This window comes from Antedon mediterranea, chromosome 1 (assembly GCF_964355755.1).
Source record: "Antedon mediterranea chromosome 1, ecAntMedi1.1, whole genome shotgun sequence".
Classification (NCBI taxonomy): Eukaryota; Metazoa; Echinodermata; class Crinoidea; order Comatulida; family Antedonidae; genus Antedon; species Antedon mediterranea.
Window position 1 is genome coordinate 19,445,925 of NC_092670.1, and position 22,956 is coordinate 19,468,880.

Consider the following 22,956-nt stretch of genomic DNA (forward strand, 5'->3'; position numbering starts at 1 on the left):
TACTTCCTTGTTGTATAGAGGGCAGTATATCTACTAGATTGTCATGTGAAACGTTTGAATGAAAAGTTATTAATAAATTATTCCAATAATTGTATATAGCTATGTCTACACTATCACACTTTATGTGAAGAAAGATGTGATGTGCCCATATATGGACATACTTTAATGATGTCATATCACTACCATATTTGGGCATATCACTACCATTATTTTGGCACATCACACTATTTTGTCAAATTAGTGTTGACAGAGCTTACAAACCAGGTCAAATCATTTTTTCAACAGTGTCATCAAAAAGCAAAAACAGATAAAAGTTTATAGTATCATCATATAATCATATTATTAATATTATTATCTATTTGAAAAAATAAAAATGTCATTGTTCAGTCAATATTATAAAAATTATTAATCTGAAAAAGTGAGTAGGATTACCGAGTTATGAATAAACTGGAAACAAGCAGCAGTTATTACATTCTTTAAATAAGAGAGATGTCAGTGATGTAGCAACTTTCGCAAGGTTAAACACAGAAAACTAGTAGACATAAATAAAATATAGCATCTGTTTTATTGATTGCAGACATTATGCTTACTTTGACCACCATGGAGCAACAAATCCATGCTTTGACAACAACAACTAGTGCCTTCAAGCTTTAATTGTTCTTAAATGTTTTAGCCCGGATAATGAATATAAATTTAAGCTCAGTGGTTACACAGTTATTAAGCAAGCAATACAGGTGGTTCATCGTTAAGACTTTATAAATTCTGATATGCATACTTTTTAAAAGATTTACACAATTTCTATTTCTTCTTTTTTAAATACATTGATAAAACACCACCAAAGAAAATAGATATAGTTCTATATTTATGATTCTTAAATTGACTGTATTTTTTAAAGAATAAAATCAAGGCATTTGATACATTTAAAATGATGATGAATAATAAATAAAACAAAAGCTATACCAAAAGCTATTGGTTTAAAATGGTGTCTCAAAGATTTTTGAAAGTTTGGTGGTTAATTGTATGTATAATTATTTGTTTTCCTTGAAAGAAAATCAGTAAGTTCTTCATTGTGCAGACCCTCTTCCCAAATTACATTCATTTAAAACCTGCACCCAATCCACCGCTTAAATATTTATCCTACCTACCTTACCAATATTTATATACACCTCATTGAAATATATGGTTTCAGTGTAGTTAGTAATATTTATTTTTGCATAATTATATTTAAGCGTAACCACATCCATGCCACTATAAAGCTTATCATTAAAAAACGATACATCAATTTAAAATAAACACTAGGCCTATGTCACAGTACATAAAACTTCGCATTCAAATGAGCGGATTGATTAGACAATCATCTTTTACAGAATTGCATAACTTATAAGTTAGGTGGGCTAAATGTATTTTGAATCCATGAATTAATTGTTCCATAGCTCATTTTTAATACATAATAACAAACCAACAGGCCTTATCCACACTTGCTATGTGACCAAGATTTGTGTTCCTGACTCAATTATACATGCATAACAAACATATGCTTAAAATATATAAGATTTAAAGTGTCTTGCACTGTAGCTGACAGGATCAAATTATTTTTGTCAATTATACAATTATAAAATTAATTTGGAAGTGAATATGGATGAAGTGAGGTTTATAGTATTTCACAATTTTTAGGCCTCTTTTCCTACCTCACCTTCTGTTTTGCCAAGACTAGAAGAAAGTACCAATTACCTTAGCTAAATGGAAAACCTATTTTTATACCGGACACCTGGAAGAAAGTTTATACTTCTTGTGGTGTAAGTGCAAAATTGATTATATATACTGTATATATAAATTCAAAGGCAAATTACTGAAAGAATGACAATGCTGTGGGTATCAGTGGCTGGATCTCATATATAGATATATTGGAGTGACAAATAAAAGTACCATATATTAACAAATGGAAAAAACATTAAAATAAACGAATGAAGGAAAGACAAATTTGAAAATATGTAATTGTCATATGAAAGACCTTATTTACCATATATTAATTATTAAATTACTAATGTACATTTGATTGGTTTATGTGAAAGAAATGAAAGTACAAACGTAAATTATTAATATATAATATATATATCTTTAAAACAAAATTAATTAAAAAATGTTCATCTAAATATTAAAATCTATTCAAATTATTTACTAATAAGTTAAAACACTATTTTTCATCAAAAATATAAATCTTTGCTTTTAACCAAGATAAAATTAAAACTAATTATGAAAGTCCTAAGAAGTTTATTCAGTACTGTATGTTGTATGTATCCTAGGACATTACATGAAAGCTTGTCAGCTTTGTGGAACTAGATCCTAATGGAATTACGCTTACAGGAAAAAATTTCTATCTCGACCTCACAAAAGCATGACCACATCTCATGACTTTTAAAATATCACTATCCTGTCTTTGTCCTCTTCTGATTGGCTGCTACTTAATGGCAACATTCTACTAACAACTGCATCCGCTGAAATCTCACTCACAAGTTACTTTCAAGGCATGATTAAGAATAATTTTCCCTAAAAAATGTTTTGTCCAGTGTGGTATCAACACATCAAGCAATACACAAATTCTTGTTATGCTAGAGGACCATATAAGAGATTTTCAAATAAACTTCAGATTTTCTATCAATAACAGGAAGAATTTGTAAAAACAAATTCAACGTTTTATGAGGAACATTCAGTTCTATCAAGATGGCAACCAAAATTGCAGCAACGTTTAAAACAACTGCTAAAGTTTATATATAATCTCAGGAAAATCAGTGAGATAATGTATGCTTCTGCTTTTTAAGATGTCACCAATTGTTTGAAGTTAAATGTATTTGATTTGAAACCTTGCATCATCTCATAGCTGCTTTTAAAGTGATAATAAACAATGAAATATTATTTGAAGTATCAATATGATAATGTGATTGTAGTGATTAGATTAATCTTGATGCTTGACCTCGTTTGATTAAAGGCAACACCAGTGTGATCAATCGTATGTCCATCTTGAACTGACCACCAGTGATCTTCCACTGTAATCCCAACCTTTAAAAACATGATAAAGATATCAATACAACAACCAAATGAAACCAGATTAGACACCAAATCATCATCTCTAATAATGTTCAACTTTGGCGAGTCCTGGTAAGATTAAGAACTAGGTTCAGGCTTGGTCTTCTCCACCGGGGACAGAGATATCAACATACAACAACCAAATGACAGATTTCTGGAACCAGACAACACCAAGCATCTCTAATAAAATTCATCAGCATCTGAGTTTAACTTTGGCGGATCCTGGTAAGATTCAAAACTGGGTTCAGGCTTCAAGACTTTGTCTTCTCCACCCATTTTCTTAACACAATGATTAATTGTTCGTAATATTGTTCCTAATCGACGATCAAGTGCTTCAAGATGTGCTTCAAGTATGACAGGTGTGACCTGGTCACGTGCTAATGACTCTCGCATGACATCACTAAGTTTGTATTCTTCTTTTGACAATGCGATTAATCTTCGGTACGTTGAAAGACGAAGTCTGAAAAAAAGAAATGAATGTTTTTATTACCTAACTATATAGTACTAATAATATACTAATATAATATATAATAAAAATATACAACAATAAATGATTTAATTCATTTGGCCAAATTTCCAATAAAATGTAAATCAACTTTTGGGAGTCTAATCTATAATAAGGTCATTATTGTATGTAGTTTTGTCAAATTAAATACAGTTAAGTTAAAAATAATATTTCATGGGAATTAAAATTACTAAATCTAGGCTTTACTTAAACCTAATATCACCCTATTGGTCTATAATATCACGAATACTGAAATCTAAAATTCTAAAAACTTACTTCAAAATGCTTGAATTTGCTTTGAATTATCATTATGAAAGCTATTACCTAGTATTATATTGTGCCCAGCACCTAGTCCTACTCTTCTCTATCTGGAGCTATCATAATGCTACTTGTATAAAGGTCTTGTGGGCATGCATAGGTGTCTACTGGTCTCATTTGGGAGCTTTCGCCTAGTTTCTAGATCATACTGTAGGTCGTTCAAAATCAAAAGCTTTTTGTAGCAAGTAGTAATACAAAGCTATCTATTGTCTGTTTAGCAAGTAGTAAAATCAAAAGCTATCTATCGACGATTAATGGTTGAATAATAATCGTTTGAATTGTCTTCTGACCATTTATCATAAATTGTATTTAAAAGATTTCTATCGCTTTGTAAGCGACAAGTTCAAACTTGTAATTCATTCCCAATACACCATTTGACCTATAAAATTAATCAGTTCTTACACAGTGTTAATTTTTCAAGATTACGGCAATTTTGTCAGTGTAATTTTACCTTTGGCAATTAAGAAAATCTTTGTATATCAAATATAGTATATCAAAATGCATAATAATGTACAACAATCCATACATTTGATATTATAGTGCTGATATTTTAACTTCCCTTTATAAAATTGCACGCACATTTTGAAATTCGAAATGTGCTTGAGTTATTTTGCATACTGTATATCTTAAATAAGCAATAGAACTCCTTTTTAGTGGGACACCTTAACAACTCAAAAAAGTGTCCCAGTAATATAGGTGTCTCTTGACAAGTGATGTCACAAAGGAGGGGTTTTACTATATGCGCAAAGATGCTCAGAAAAGAAATCTATTAGTTATTATTTGCAAAAATGATACCTACCGACAGCATTGAAATAATGGTGCTAAAATTGACAGTTCATCATGGCTATGCTTTCCAAACCTGAAAAAAGTATAAAAAAATTAAACATTAATACAACAGCCTATTGTTTTCCTCCACAAGTATAGATAATATATTCATAATAAAGGCCTCTATAACATAACATAATGCCTGTTTTTCTTTTTTGAATATAGTACTTACGATCTTCCATGATCCATATGGATAGGATAAGTAAAATTACCAAAAAACTCAAACGTTTCATAATGATGACGGTCCATGTTCCCTACATAAGATACAGAAAGTAGTATTTAATATAATTATTTATAAACTTAATAAGGGAAGCAATTGACTTGCCTTTAAAAAAAAAAACATTTTTAGGGGGGGGGGGGGGGTAATTAAGTAGTAAGTAATTAACTGTTCTTAAAATAGTAGATAAAGATTATAAATAATATTCGTATAATACAATATTATACTTTAAAAGAAAAATGATAAATCAGCAACTATGATTAGGAAATAAGTACATTTCAACCATATAATTTATATCTGTTCAAGCGGACTGAAAATGATTAATCTGAAATAGAACATTGGGGATAATAAACTTTAATTGGTTATTAACTTTTAATGAAAATTTTTGAGCAGTTGCTATTTGAAAATCAGTTAGTAATAATTAGATGAATACTGTAGATGATAAATAGTATTCTTAATGTGTTATTATGATAAATAGCCTAATAATCTATGCGTTAAAGACGTACAATAAATGAAAAGAAAACAGTAGAGCACACTGAAGCAATTTCCCTAAGGTATTTATAAAAAGTACTGTGCAGAAAGAGATGAAATTGGGTAAAAATATCTTCAGATATTTGTCTTTGAAGAGAGTTGTAGGCAGGTATTTGATTTATTTCTATACCATACCATACATGAACAAAAACAGATCAAAACAAAAAAAACCCCAATCATTTTGTATGGTACCGGGGATAGCCCTCTAAATCCCCAGGGAAAGTATATCCTGAGGAGGTGCATGCAAATACTGTACATCTCAGTGAGATACTATAAATATACCTGTATTATAAGACAGATATCACAGTAGCAAGCAAATGTCGCCCTCTATTATGAATTAATAGTCTGTGATGGCGGAGTATTAAATTTCTGATCTATTGAAGATCGAACATTATTGATTAGAGATGACTTGGCTTGGTGGTATTAATGTTTTTCTGATCCTCTTCCTAATTTTAGATAAAAATGCTCTGATAGGAATTAAGACTTCTGTTTAAGAAACTTTTTAGTACCAGTTAGTACAATAAAATGTGTAATACTCACCTATGAGGAAATCAAACACGGACATGTCCATCAGGTCTAGAAGACGTCGACCTGAATTATACGGATGTTTTGTCATTACAGTATTGTGGCAGAAATTTGGTTCGTGCTCCCACCTGTTCAAAGATGATGAAATTAACAAGACATTTTATGAGCACTATAGTATTGAATACAATTTAATGATCCCATAAAAAATTTATGCTACATTAATTTCTAAGCAAATGCTTTAGACTTTACAACTTATAATCTTATTACTATTAAATATATAAGTTGTATTAAAGATAAAACTTAGCATAAAATGTATATCTACATATTGAATATTTTGCAAGGAAATTTGAGATGGGGAATGTAATAATTATCTAATTGGAAGGGAAAGGGTCTTGAGCACTTTTATGGATGTGCGCTGTATAAATCTTATTATTATTATTATTATTAAGGGTGTGACCTTAAGGATGAGAACGTGTTTGGTACACAAAAACCTTCTTTTCCCATTTGATTCTAAACATACTGGTTCTACACAAATACGTACACTGCGGATCGATGTTTGCTGTATGAGCGCCTCCATGGGTGTCGCCATGTTTTACGAGGTGCTATCTTGAACGCTGGTAAGTATGCTGCAAGGGATGCTTCCAACATGTCTGGTTTTCCGCAGACTGCTGTTTCCGTCTCGCAATAGTATGAGCAGTGGCCAACAAAACATATATTATTTGCTGTAAAATATAAAAACGTATGATATTTAGTTTTATCAAGAAACATGTGTAGACCTAAGGTAAAAATCTAAATACTTATGTAAACATATTAAGAATCTAAATTTCTAAACATAAAAAATATATTCATGATTCATTGTATATCAGAACAGAGAGAACATAGGCCATGATCTTTGTTAGCTTAACTTCATACTTGTTTAAACATTTCCCACAGTCATATCCTTTATTTCTTAGAATTACTTATATGAAGTCAAACACAATGAAATCCAGTGATTGCTTTAAGTTGATGGTTAACATGATTGCTTAATATAACAATCCAATATCCTCTTGTAAATTAGAAGGGCCCAACTGTGGAAATTCTAAAGACTTGGGAGACCTTTTAATCAGAAAAGGAATCTATTCTATAAAAATAAATATACATAATATTTTTATACTTAAAAAGGAGATTAAAAACAAGACATCGTTGTTCTCAAACTTTTTTTTTAAATAAATAGTTAGTAATACCTTTTTCATATAGTATGCAATTCTAATTTTAAAATAGTAGTAAACCTCTGGGACACCTTCAGGCCGAACAAACAGTTTCCTTAATAGGGGTGTCTCCTGAATAGAGGTTTGCTGCAATGGTGAAACATATTTCCCCTTGTTTATGTCACAAGTGTCTCCGTTCACTTAATAATAGGGGTATCCCCTGAATGGAGGTTGGTCATAGCGTTAAATCCTTATTTCCCCTTCTTCTTTTCACAACAAAATTTCCCCTTAACACGGATGTCCTCTGATTAGGTGTCCCGAAGGAAGTGTTTTACTGTATAAAGAATTTAATATCCTTTGAAAGACTGGCTTTAAAAATACAATATAAATGTTAATATATTTTCCAACTTGACTGGTTTCTATTGATTTGTCTATTTTAATAATATAAAAGCCAATATAAAAATTTGAAAACACTTTTTTGTTAATTTAAGTTCCAGTATAAAAGATATTATATTCTACTCAAACTAGGTTAAAATGGACCTGAAATGGACTTTCGATTTTCAAGAAATTCACACATGTTATTTAAATGTATCAAATTAACACAAGCCCATACAAATAAAAAAAAATGTATAGTATTTTGAGAAAAAACGAAATTTTAAGATACCTTGGTAAATTAGCGAAAATTATTCACGCCATTGCAATATTCTATTTCAACGGCCGTCGGGAGCCTCTATATTCACGACGTCACATATACACACGACGATATCGAAAGCGTGTATGCCGCCCCGATAGTCAGTGAATGATCGACGGCGGCCTGGAAAGATACGCGAAGCGTTGACACTAATACTAATTTATTCAATATCTAATGTTGTAGGTCCCTAAAATGTACTTTGTTTTTTCTAAAACACGAATTTAAAAGGCCTCCCTCCCAAACCTTTACTAGGCCTAGGCCTCCAGCGCGCGGAGTCGATCCACCACCCACCACCACCCGAGGCTCCGTTTCATGTGTATCCAAGGACACATTTTAGCAGTATAAATTACAAACGATATACAAAATACACAAACGGAAAATATGGATACGCATCATTGCACACGGCGCTGTATCGCGGACAACGTTGCCAGGCTAACTTCGGTATTGCCAGAAAAAAATACGTTGATTTGAAGATTTTAAATCGTCATTTACTCGATGAATAACAGTTTATACGGTAATAATTTTATCTAAAAAAATTCTAAATACGTTTCTGCAAATCCACAAGCATTTTTTAGAAAATACTCCACAGATTTCAAGAGTTACAGCCAAAAAACTGCAAATTGTTCATTGGAGGGATAGGAATATATTCGCAAAGTGACGTCACCCGCAAATTTTTTTTAATTTTCAAATGGGGCTTTCCCCAAAAGGGCGAATTTATATTTATTATATACACCTAATAGCCCCCAAGACATCATTCTAAAATGAAAAAAATTGAAAATCCATTTCAGGTTCATTTTAAAAGCATCTTTCTAACCTTGTTTCTACAGTCCTTTATTAACTGGCAATATAATATTCAATATAAAAGGTAGGGCACCTATTATATTTTCGATAAAATAGATTTTTCATTAACTAAAATGTGTGTTTATTTAGAGATGTATTTCCCCCTAAAAACATGAAAAATGAAGATTAATAAAATCAGACTTCGAATAGACCATTTTACAGTTTTAATCAAGTTAATCACTTCCATAGGAAAAATTTTTTTTTTTTCAAAAAAAATAAATGGTTAAATTCAACCAAAAACCCATTGACTTCCAGTCAATTTGACTATTTTTTGCATTAAATTACAGTTTTTTTAGGTAAATAATTTTTTTTCCAATTTTTGGTTATTGTGAATAACTGATATATGGCATCAAAATGGCATATTCAATCAAAAAAAAGTTTTTTGTTTCAGGGAGGAAAATATATATGAGACTGTTTTTTGTAGTATATTTCATGAACTATATTTTAAACATTCAATAAAACTATGGTTTACTTACATTTTTTCAAAATGGTTTTTCACAAATTATACATGACATAACGGTGTCTTTAGCATGATAAATTGTTTAAGACACTCAAGCAATGTACTCCGTTAAATGTCATATAGTAGGTACATTATCTATCAATCTAATTCACACATGATCGAAACTCATGCACGTTTTCCAATTACGTTTAATTGACACGTTTGAAACACACGCGAGACCGTCGTTTACATACTCTACACTGTGTCAAACGTGCAATAATTACAGAATCAAACACGATTGTAGAGAATTTACGGTTTTCTGGATGATTGACAACAAAAAATAAAAAGGTAAAAATGATTAGTAGATTCTGAGTCAATAACACATCAATAATGTACAGTAATGGGTGCAATTTATAGAAAAAATAATTTTACACGATTCATAAAGGGAACTGTATAAAGGGAAATTATAAGCATGATCTGGCAATAAATGGCGTAAGAGTTTAGACTGTACTAAAAGTGATACAGAATAATAAATAGGTGCTCTACATATGATAGCGTTTATACTCAGTGATACATCAGTTTTTATAAAGAAGAATTTGACATGATGCTCAAAAGTTCTATACACAAAAAAACGGAAATTATCAAAATTATAAGCACGATTTGGCTATTGGAGTAAGAATTTGGACCGAGGAACTGTACTAAAATTGTTACAGTATATAATATATATATAGGTATTTATTCATAAAAAAAAACACATAAATAGTACAAACAGAAGGCAGCCCAACGGCTGAAAAATTCTGCAAACAACGTACAAAGTAAAAATTTAAAAGACTCTAACAACAATATAATATATACAAGCACACAGTAAATCAGATCATTAAAAAGCCGTTAAAATACTTTAAAATGCCAAAAGACCCATATAAACCACAGCATGCGGTAATTACTAATTCGTTAATTATTATTAATGTTATAAACCTACAAGGTTTTAGTTTTAGAAGCTTCATTCATTCTATCAATAATGTTAGGGATGGTAGAGCGTTTCCAACGATTGGTTTTACACAAGGGGGCATCCAACAAATTAACATTTCTCAAATTGTGACCGCGGTTACGATAAGGGAGAAGCATGTATAACGATAGAGTTTAGAGAGTAGTAGCCCCTTCCCAAATTTCATCATCAAGTTATCTCTTCTGGCTTCAAGGGAACATAATCCAGACATGGATAAAGCATTTTCATAACTGATGTACTTAGCACCGTAAATACATCTTAGAGCTCTCTTCTGTACCCTTTCAATTCTAGTACATTGGATATTGGTTAATGAGCTATGCCACAATGGACACGCATATTCCAAAACTGGACGTGTGTACGTAGTAAAAACAGTTAACAGGTCGTTAGCAAAATATATGTATGTTACTGTAGATGTTCTTCATCAGATAGCATTTTAGATTCAGTCGATACATCAATAATAATGGGGGCGATTTATATACGAGAATTTTACAAGATCCGGAAGGGGACTAACTGCACATGATCTGGAAAGGAAATGATGCTAATTATAATATGAAAACTACATCAAACCATCTGAATATGTCTATATATATCACGCCTTTTAAAATACAAAGCAAAAATGGTTGTGGAGTATAAAGTAATGTACTGTTACTATCTACTTCCTCCTAAATGCTTGGAAGAGTCACTGGCCAGCATTAAATTATGCTTCTAATTAACCTGCCAGGCTTTCGAAAGACACAGAGAGAAGAACAATTGTATTTTTTACTTATATTTGAATATACTAGAATGAAATAGATAAAATAATGAAATGTAGATTGATTCATGAGAGAAAAGGGAGAGATCTTAATCATACTGTACTTTATCTAACGTTTTAGATGAATGAATATTCAATTTATTATCAAACATTTCAAAAATTCTAAGAAGCCTATCTGGATAGTTTTCTTATAGCTGTAGGCTATTTCTTCATTATATATTAACACAAAACATAAGAAAGGATATAAAAAGTATATTATATACTAAAGATTTTAATTAATTTTGTTTTATATGCAATAACAAACCTTAATAGCATATACACATATAAAACTGTCTATAAATAGCTGTAAAACAGGGTTATACTACAAAATAAGTGTATTACATAAAAGATAATATAAAATTAATCTAGATTTTGTACAATAAACGTTTCAAATACTTTGCCATTTCATCTAGTTAAAAGCAATATTTGTATAGCCTACAATGCACTTTATAACAATAAACTTTCCAACAAAAATTAAAACGCAGAAAGTGACTCATCAACTGTCAAATAGCAGGCTGACAAATGCTATTTCTTATAAAATATGAGCCACAGTTACATTACTTCTGTCAACAGTTGAGTCATAAGACTAGGAAACGAGACTTATGTATGTAAGAAAAGATATAAAGCATTCCAAAAATATTCCAAGAGGGACGTCTGGTGATGTCCAATTGATATGTCTGAGTATGGTGTGTTCTGGGGTATTGGTTTGCAGATTGGGTTCAAGCCTGGAGTAGGCCTAATAATTATTACTCCACATAGTAGATACTACAGTCTTCTATTATCAAAGTAGGCAGTAATTTATACAACATACTGTTTTAAGCATTCCATTTTAAACATGGCCTAGGTAACACTAATATTAGTTGATGAACATGGGAATTATTTTTTGGGGTTGTTATAAGACCAACTCTAGCTTAATGAAATGTATGGGAAATTACTTTTAAAACCATAGGATAATGAAGGTGGTGGGTAAGTACTATAGTAGGAAATAGTATTCATTTCACATCGTCTAGAAAAACGGAGTTTACACACATCGGGGCGCACACCGCTGATTTTGATGGCATGGTGTGTTAACAAGAGTTTTTATAGAAATAGATAGAATCTTCAAAGTAGGCCAATGATAAAAAAACAGCAATGTGTAAAGCTCTGTCTACAGTATCAAACTTTATGTGACAAAATATGTGATGTGCCCATGATAGATAGATCATATCACCATATTTGGGAATATCTCTACCATATTTGGGCACATCACACCTATTTTGTCAAACTAGTTTGATAGTGTAGACAGAGCTTAGTTTGATGTACATTACACATCCACAGGGGCATAACTTAGGAACCCTAAGTGGCCCCCCAACGCTGGAGGTCTAGGGCGTTTTTAGCCCTTTTCAAAATATTTTTATGTCTATTTTCCTCTGGGCCAGTGAGTGCTCATAGCCGTTAAGCCACTGTGCATCCATGGTTAGTACAGCATCATCCTTGACAATGCTAATTAAAATATGATGAATAATTATTAATAATATAAGAGTTTTGAATTTTAAATTGACCCTATAAGGAGGATGGTAACTGAAGGTATACAAAACATCCTTTCTTATTAATATTATCCTTGACATTGATTAAAATATTAGACAAAAGGTTATTGTGGTTTGGGTATGATGTTCAGAAAATGTAATGTTTCTAATTGAGTAATTAAAAAGGTACTTTTAAATATATCAACCTTAGCCCATGTAATTACATTTTAATTCAATAAATAAATGGTAATTTTATTACAATAACAGCACAAATCGTTAATTCTGTTTGTTTTTAAAAAACGGTAATATCAACAAGTAAACAAATATGTTTTATATGGTATAAGTATGGATAAAATTATGTTTAACTAGAAATAATAGAAATGATAAAAACAAATTAATAAAAAAAAAATTGCTTTCAAACGTTTCTATAAATATTTAAGGATGTTTAAAAGGATAAACCTATTAAATTGGACTTACTTGTTGTTAATAATAAGTAAGTCCAGTTGAATATATTTATATTTTTAAACTTAATCCATACTCGTATTTATGGATTTTATCAAACAGATTTGTTAAATTAAATTTTAAACAAAAATAGCTTTCAAATGTTTCTATAAATATTTATGGATGTTTAGAAGGATAAATCTATTCAATTGGACTTGCTTGTTGTTAATAATAAGTAAGTCCAGGTTGAATATATTTATTTTTAAAAACCTAATCCATACTCGTATTTATGGATTTTATCAAACAGATTTGTTATATTATTTGTTATGGTAGACATTTGAACTGGAGACATACTCATAGTACAGAGAACCAGGTGCTTTAATCAAACAAAATGCTGTCATATGAAGTGGATCTCTCTTCTAAATCTTAAATTTAATGTTCTAAACTACATTATAATCTATGTTCACATTACAAACATCCTACATTTAGCCATGAATGTTATTTTTCTGGCACAGGTAACCTTGATATAAATGTTTGCAATGCTGAACGGCAAACTCTTCTAATGCGCTAAATATGTTTTGCAGCAATGTAAGATTCCGTAAGCTATTTTAAACAACACTGCTTCTGGCAACATAAGGTGCTTGGCCTAGTTTTCTACGGCCAAGATTACAAATCCTTTTCAAAAGATAACTTCAAGTGTTATCTATCACTATCCTGTATTAATCTATAATTTTTTAATACGCAATTGTAACCATATTGTTCTTATTTGATAACTCATTGGATTAATATCAATTTTGTCATTCATATCTCTGGAATGAATTAATAAAAGACGTGTGATTGTTTTAAAGTATTGCATAACCTTCATGAACAACCAACATCTTTTGGTTATTCAAAATTATATTCATCTGTGATCATTGAAGGTCATCAGAATAAATAAACATATTTTATTTTGTTATTTTGTACTTTTACTTTGTTAACTACAATGACTAATGTCGAACTGAATAAATATAAAGATTTTTAAATTTGTTGTTTATTTGTGAGTTTTTTTTTGTATTCCCAGTTCTGTGTTGGGCCATTGATATATAACCAGGTAATGGTATAGTCCAATGGGGGCCTGGGTACGAACTTTGGCAAAAATTAGGGGGTGAAATTATACTCAAGTATGCATGGGATTTTATGTGACTATATACAGTATTTAATTTGCATTCTTGTATCTGAGAGTACTCTTGGGAAAAAGTGACTACATTCCTGGCAAATAAAACTTTTTAGATTTAACATTAGAAATATAAATTCTACGAAAATCTGGAAATAGAAAAACTAATTGAAGTTGAATGCTGTCAATGTCTAGTTGTTGATTACTGTAGCAGTCACCGTCTGAACAAGGATTAAGTCAAATAATCATTTTAAGCAAATTTAGCACCTCTTACGTACTCAGCTTTTCGTTAAGCTTGTTAATGAGCCTCATTAAGTTTGACAGTTTGTGAAACATTGACTTTATGTAATAGCATTCTGTCTTTATCAATGTGTTTTAACGTCAATGGAATTTGCAAGATTATTTAAGAACACCAAACGTCAGATGCAATCAATTTTAATCTTTACGATTGAATTCTTAAAAAAATGACGAGATAACAGTGTACCCACCTGGAGATCTGAAAAATGTCTTGCGGAGTGATGCATCTGCTAGATCATAAACCTCAGACGTCAAATTAAACCACCGTCCTGCCACCGGTGGCGCTCGTCGGAAATCCAGAATTCTACCAAAACACAAATATTCATATATATAGATTTAGCATTGGGCCTGAATCTTTACACAAATACAACTTAAAACAAAAAATGTCAAAGTTCATATTCAGAAAGATCATAATCTTTAAGTATTGCACAATTTAAAAACTAAACTTAATTTAAACGTTATTCAATAATAATATTAAAGTTTTCTTGGCATCATAAAGGAACCATACAAGCCCCCTTTATAAGCCTCATATGTGACAGGCTATATCCTGTGCTATAATTAGCCATCACTTGTTCACAATTCAATAAACTTGGAACTAGATAGACTTTTTATTTAGATAATATTTTTAAAATACAAGGTATATGGTTTGCAATACATTTGTCTTTCATTTTGCTTGTGTACTTCTGTAAAATATTTACTTCAGTTGATCTGGCAAAACAGCAAATTCAGTGTAATAACTGCAGTAAATGCTGTAATAACTGCAGTAATTGCTGTAATAACTGCAGTAATTGCTGTAATAACTGCAGTAATTGCTGTAATAACTGCAGTAATTGCTGTAATAACTGCAGTAGAAAATTTTAGCAACAATAATATAAACTGCTGTAGCTTTGCTTTAAGGAGCTGTTTTGCCAAATATGACAATTGTACTGAAATTGTGCAAATGATTCTTTGGTGGGACACAGATCACTAGTCTAATTTATTGTATATGCAAACAGTTTTTTACAGTGAACATACTTGTACAGTATGTTAACACACATGGGACATATAGAATTTGATTTCATCTTTAACAGGAAATTAAATGTCAATACAAATCAAATTAAATGTGATGTATAAGGTGAATTACAGGATTGACAAGTAAATAACATTGTCATTGTTGACAGTGGAGTAGTTGTAGGTTGACAGTTCGTTTATAATGTCTACAGGATCCTGGGTACAAATCCTGTCAGATTCTTCCCACTCCAAAAGACTTGTGTAAAGACTTTATGCAGAGCATTTTGTGTGACAACTGATGACAGTGATGTCAACTGGTGACAGTGATGTCAACTGCAGACAGTGATGCGAACTGGTGAAAGTGATGTCAACTGCTGAAAATCAGGAGATGACAACTAGCCAGTGAAGAGCATCACTATCATCATCTTCATTTAACCATCGTCAGTCAACTGCTGGACAAAAGCCATAGCACGCAGGTTCTACATACCAGTTGGCAGATCCCTAATATTTTTTTATTTTGTCTATTTATTGTTTCCGCTGCCATTCTCCAATTCTTTTTCCTTCCATTGGTGTACAAACTGTTTTATACTCCACCTGTCTACAGTTGATGTGACCTTCCCATTTCTGTTTCCTGCATTTGATTTTTTGCGGTATTCCATTTGTACTGCACCCATTTGTTGTGGCCGTTGTATATAATACTGTATACAGATAACTATGTATATCATATTATATATTGAAGAGTGTATGATATAAACAATGATAATGATAATCATGATCTTGATTATTACCTGTCTAGGTGAAATGCTGCTATCTCTGCATTATGCCTTTCAATATCAGAGAAATAAAAATGATTTGGTAACGTCTCATATTCTCTTGGCACTCTGCAAAAAAATATAAATATTAAAAAATCTTCCCCAGAGGCTTTCTGGTAACGCTATATATTTGAAATTTGATAATATATAATGTCTTCCCTTCAGTTCTATATTGTTCCATCAGTATATTACACTTTTAAGCAATTTCAAAGATGTAAAAATACAAATTCGGATAGGAAGATTTTCCTCATCAATAAATCTCACCCAGGGAGACGATTCTCCTGACAAAATTCTCATCATAAACCTTTGCGAGACAAAATAGATAAAAATTGTTGACAATGTAGACGGATTTAAATTTGCCTTTACCATAAACGATATTTAAAGAATAATTGCTTCCCACGGGATGCAGTAGAACATCACAATTGATTTATTAGATGTTTGCAACAAAAAGTACAATAAATCTTCTGACAGTTAAATTGTCAATCGCTGGCTATGTAGACAACAATAAAGATTGTAAACCCATGTAACGCGTGACTGGCCCGCACGTAAGCATTGATAGAAAGGTGTAATTAGTACATGCAGAATTAAATTACAGCTTTCATTGCCACTTAAAACTGACTGCTAAGATATTGATATTAGTATAACAAACGTCAAACCAGGTAGTAAGGATATCTATAGAAGTTAAAGATGATGCTGATTAAACATATTATATGATCATGATTTATCTCTGTATTATGGTGATTATAAATCCAACTTTAGATTTTACAATATTAATCTGTTGATCCCTATTTAATCCTCGATTATGCATTAAATGTGACAATGACTGATGACTACCTATGTAATGTAATACAATACATTGATAATTCAAAAGAGTTGCCATTTGATTGGTAGTAGTTCGTATTATGTGACATTCATTATTAGTTCTATTGCATGGTAACAGTTCTATTTAGTGTTTCTATTTAATTCTATCATGACAGCTGTATGTAAATTTTGTTTAAATTTTGTATCATGTGATGCTGGTGACTGTTGCACATTTGAAAAACCACCTGTAGAATTGCGCTATCTATAATCACGGCCAAAATCCTTAATTTAATTACTCAGCTCAACCTGAACACTAAATTCTTATTTGTCCATCATCAAAATAAAAAAAACAGAAATTTTTCTTGGAAGATTGCCAAATATAAATAAAATTTGATCTCTGGTGCGAGTGTGTAAAATTAAGGGACTAGTGCTGTTCAGCCATATTACACCGAGAGTGTTAAAGAGTCGCTATCCAATCGAGCTTGAACAATACCATGAAAGCCCCAATGGTCTAATGGTTAGGACATATGCATATCAAGCAGAAGGTTCTGGGCTCGAATCTCGGTTGGGGGGACTTTTTCTCATTCTCACAGATATCCTCATCTTTATTGAAAGTTGAAAAGCATTAAAAATTGACCTAGAACAGCTGATCTTTCAACTCATGACAATTCTCCCAATTCAACTCATAAACTTTCACTATTATACTGATGGATTGTTCAATTTTATTAATATATCCAGGTAAAATATAACACAATTACACAAAATAATTGCTACAAATACCATATGAACAGCAATCAATTAATATTACAAAGCATTTATGATTTTTCCATGCTAAAAATAATTTACAATTTATCAAACCTCGTTAAAAATCAATGTCTAATTACTTTAGAACTATAAAATACCCTTGAGCGATTGGTAGGATTTTATATTATAGCCACTTAGTCTAAACCATTTAGTTAATTGGCATTTTAATGTTTTCTTTATAATTGCTATACATTTATATAAAATTTTTCCTTTCTCCAATTGTAAAAAATACAGTAATTTTCTTTAGTTTTTCTTTACTAAATGTTATTTGATTTTGATTTTAATTTACTGTATTTCATTAATCATTTTGTATTTATGCAGAAAGTTAGGAAATAAAAGAAAATTTAATTTAATTCTGAAAGATTCATCTAATAGACTCCAAATATATAATCACTTTGTGTGACTGAGATATTGTACTTTTTGAGAAAAAAAGGATGTGGAGAACTTTGTGTTAAGTAAAAATTGGTTGTGTGATGGTAATTGGTGTTAATTTCTGTTTCTACCTCCAAAAACTGCACCTGACCATCCTACTCACCTGGGGCCTTGGTTCTTATATATAGTGCATTGCATATGAATATCTTAATGCACTATACAGTTAAATCACAACATGTTGAAAAGAGACATAAAATACAACATCATGTAGTCATCATGAAAATAAAGCAAACATTTAAAACTGGTAGCAAACAACTATCATAGTAAGAGTGGGGTAAATATGTTTTCAATTAACACTTTAGATTATTATTTTCTATTAAATTATCTATTCCCAACCATGTGTTTTCATACTGAAAATATCAGTTGCGCTTTAAACATGCTTATGAAAAAAATGATTTCATATAATATTTCACTGTAATCTGATTCTGTGTGAACATAAATCATTCGATGATGAAAGCATAACAACTTGATAGAGTCGCCGAATGTCACAAGGCAAACTAATTTGTTAGATAAAAATACATTACGGGTATTAAATGTAAGATAAAGATATCCTTTACATAATCCAATTCATAAGAATTCATTTGAATCTGTCGGAAAAGAACTTTGAAAGCATCATGCAGTTTTGTTTTACTGCAGTAACTGCAGTACATTTACTAATTAGATAAATATAATTAATTAATTTTGACTTCTTGATGGTTTTTGTATTCAAAATTCAAATGGATTCACCTCAAAATTACGTATGCATCATTACATCTTAATTAAAATCTGCTTTTCCATAAGTTAATACAGTACAGGTAATTTATTTACAAATTCATTAATTAACTTTCATAATAAACATAGTCTTCATTACATTTATTCCTAATTGTTTATTATTTATCCATTTTCTCTCTGTGTCTCTGTGAACAGGCGCCGATTTAGGCGGGAGGCTAAACAGGCTTTAGAAAACAGCATCGTTTTAAAATATAATAAATATTTCTGCAACCCGACAGATAGTTTTATCATTTATTAAATATATAGCAATTCCCCCATATTCTATAATACTGGATCCACCCTAGATGAAACCCAATAGCTAGTGGGCTGATTATTTCCTAGTTCTAGGGATAACCAAGACCTCACCATTGTGAATATAAACCAGGTGATCTGAGCACAAATATATGAATTACAACACATCACTTCCCTTGACGAAGTATTTATGGTTGCAACAACATGCAATATCGCTGAGCTTCGTATCCGATGAACATATAAATTTACATCCACTCTGTTTTATATTCTAACACAGTTTGTATACTCCGTAGAGGTATTAAATGAGGCATTTATTAGAGTTCTGATGTTCCCACGGAATTAGAAACTCGTAACGGCTACTCTTTGATTTTGAATAAATGTATTAACGGCACGCATACTTCAACTTTGTTTTTATTGACATTTTGTTATGATCTGTTTTTTTCTCATGTCATTTCAGTTTTGTACGACATCAACTATACATTGGAGAATTTTTCATTCTATAATTTTTGTTATATGAATAGTATGAATAATTATGATGAAAATATAGATTTAATTAATAAAGAAACAAATAAATATCTGATATTATTACTATATATGAATAAACATTTATTTAACTAACCTGAAATCACTAAAAAGTGAGATAGTTTTGTTAATTTAATTTGGACTAGCAGGTACGCAACATACAGCTACCTAATCCACTCTTGTACAAATGATTAATTGTAACAATATTAGGAATAAGAACAAATGCAGATATGGAGTTAAAAACGTTATTAATATTTTAGCAGCAAAGTGCAGCTTATAGTCACTAATGTAAAATGCTTAAGACATGGAAACTACAATTTTATGACAAAAATTACCACAAATTTCCCCCCAGGGGGAATGTGCGAATGACGTACAACAAATCTTGTCCCCAAGAGTAAGTGAAAGTTTAAACAGAGTTCGCTCGGCAAATCAAGAAACAACTCTGAATTAAATTGCAGATTGATCATCATAGACAGCCGACATTTCAGAAATTTATCATATTTTTTATTTCTGTGATTGAAAAATTAATGCTGACCTGTTATGAATATTTTGTTAGTGCGGTTTACTTTTTTTTTTAAACCAATACCATTAAACAATCTTTTGGATTCATAAAATAATATTATATAAAACGGTATTGAAGCTTTAACAAGAGCGGTAAGGTTAAAGCTGCTCTAGACATCTTGCTTAAATATAAGATTAATACATACTTCAGTACCTGCAGTAGGCAATACTTACTTCCAAGGCTTAAAGAGTGCTTGGCCACCATCTTCAAAATCAATAACAAGCTTTATTTGAGTTCCTCCTTGTTTCTCCTCTTAAAAAGACAACACAGATATTTGATTATAGGCTAAAGCTCTGTCTACACTATCAAATTTTATGTGACAAAAAAATGTAATGTGCCCATATATGGACATGATGTCATATCACTACCATATTTGGGCATATCACTACCATATTTGGGCATATCACTACCATATTTGGGGGCACACTTCTTTTGTCAAACTACTAGTTTGACAGTACAGACAGAGCTTAAATAAATTCTGAAAATAACATTAATATGAGAACCATTAGTGTGTTTAATTTAAGGAAGATAATCTAAAACACTAAATTATAATTGAAATTTACAACTATAATTAATTGGAAATTTAATCCTATAGAATTAGCCATTAATGGGAAAGCGCCAGGTTAGCTATCTTGAAATCATACAGGTAGGTTGGAGTCCCAGTAAACATTTTTCAAGCTTTTTCATAATGTGCACAAACTAAAATTTATTTATTTTTGTTTAATTTTAATTATTTATTAGTACATCATTCAATTTTAATCAAAAATTCATAATTTAATATTAACAGTTAATTACTTTTCAACTACCCATCAATTGTCTTATCAGTTAAGTGCACAAATGCAAGTAAGCTTGGCACGAAGTAGACTCAATCATATCAAATTCCATTGTATATACATAATATAATTTCACCGCGATATAATTGTTCAATTATTGATTAATTATCAGGTAACGCTCATTATAATCAATTGTTGCCAAACACAATTAAGTGGGAAATTGATCTAATTCAAGATGTTGGAAATGGTTGGCTGTACTGTACAGCCAATACTACTAGCGGCATCAAGGTTTTAAGATCAAGATCGATTTATTTACCATTGAGAATGCTCAATAGAAATTGCAATTCAACAAAATTTTATAAGCCGAATTTCACTTTTGACCAATTGAATCGCATTTAGAGAATGGTTACACATTTTTTTCGATGATAATTCACACCCATGCTTGATAATATAATATTTCCTGCCCCGCCCCTTTACTGAACTATAAAATAATATTTTATTTATTTTAATATTTTCTATACAAACATATATATTATATATTAATATAACTCATAATGATTTACAGGGGCAGATCCAGCATTATAGATTAGGTGGGGGGGGGGGGGGGTCTAAATATTTCATAAATGATCCATCCATCAGGTTGCAGAAAAATAAAAATAGTTATTATTTCGGCTACTAAATCTGAGGTGTGGGGAGGGGATACTGGCTAAGGCCTAGCCCCACCTAAATCCGCGCCTGATTTATGTTGTGTTGAAATTTTTCCAATACAAATTTCTCAAGTGCAATCAAGATTCAAATTAGGAAGTGCAAACATTGCAATTATGAACACAATTCTCAATTTATTTATCCACCTCTATTCAAGCATGTTTGTGAGGCAGCTTACCGACTTCAAATACTGGATGCTGTCGTAGATACTGCATTAAATGATCAATTCTTGAATTATTGAAAGAATATAACTCGAAACGATTTATGTTGTGTTGAAATTCCTCCCAAACCCGCATTCGATAACGTCTGAAAAAGAAAATCATGAAGGATAGTTATTTGTACAACAACAACATGGATTTTCTGGACAGAATTAAAAAGAGTTATATTGATAAGTGAGTGAGTAAATGTCTTAATATTACACACTAAAACAACACACAAGGCCATCGTTTTAAAATATTAATCTCTCTGTTTCATATCAAATTGAAAATTGGTGTTAAAATAAGAATTAGGAATGGTGAATAATTGTGTAGTAATAAGTCTTCAATAACAATTTCTACTTCTCGAGTTAATATATCTCGCTCTTTGAGGAGAAAGGACTATTGTTGGTTTATCCAGGTAAGTTAGGCATGAAATAGACTGTGTAATAATAATTGGCATGAAACATATTTACATATTTCAATTTAATAAAGAGTGAAATGAGGAATTAATATACTTGTTATGCGCGATTTGAACGATTTGCGCAAAAAAATCCTTGCGCAATTTGAAATTGCGCAAAGAATTCTTGCACAATTTAAAATTGCGCAAGGATTTTTTTGCGCAATTTCAAATTGCGCAATCAACTTGCGCAATTTCAAATTGCGCAAGAAAATCTTTGCGCAATTTTAAATTGCGCTGCACAATTTGTAAATTGCGCAAGATAGTTCTTGCGCAATATGACACCTTTGCGCAATTTGAAAACGAACTGTAAATTTTCAAATTGCGCAACAAAATTCTACCAGACAATCGGTATTATAATAATTTATTGGAAACTAAATAAATCAAAATAAAACATAATAAATGCGAAGATAACATGTGTATAATAAATACATAACATTTATTATTACAATTAAATAATATTATCACTGTAACTTGAAATAAATCAAAATAAATGTAAAAATTAAGTTTTTAATATTAGTTTAAGCTAGGCCATGTAACCTAGT

General features: G+C 30.8%; 1 protein-coding gene across 3 annotated transcripts in view; it reads right to left on the reverse strand.

Annotated features, from left to right (window-relative positions):
* Positions 1-546: 546 nt before the first annotated feature.
* The window catches only part of LOC140060760 (extracellular serine/threonine protein kinase FAM20C-like), a 34,495-nt gene continuing 12,085 nt past the window's right edge, over positions 547-22,956 (reverse strand). For all 3 annotated transcript variants that reach the window (XM_072107112.1, XM_072107106.1, XM_072107120.1), the window contains exons 3-11: positions 21,936-22,063; positions 20,453-20,531; positions 16,133-16,225; positions 14,546-14,658; positions 6,547-6,727; positions 6,021-6,133; positions 4,905-4,986; positions 4,707-4,766; positions 547-3,544 (exon numbers count right to left, since the gene is read on the reverse strand). In XM_072107112.1, coding sequence (XP_071963213.1) covers positions 3,265-3,544; positions 4,707-4,766; positions 4,905-4,986; positions 6,021-6,133; positions 6,547-6,727; positions 14,546-14,658; positions 16,133-16,225; positions 20,453-20,531; positions 21,936-22,063 — 1,129 coding nt within the window. In that variant the 3' untranslated portion in view covers positions 547-3,264. The remainder of the gene's footprint in view (positions 3,545-4,706; positions 4,767-4,904; positions 4,987-6,020; positions 6,134-6,546; positions 6,728-14,545; positions 14,659-16,132; positions 16,226-20,452; positions 20,532-21,935; positions 22,064-22,956) is intronic.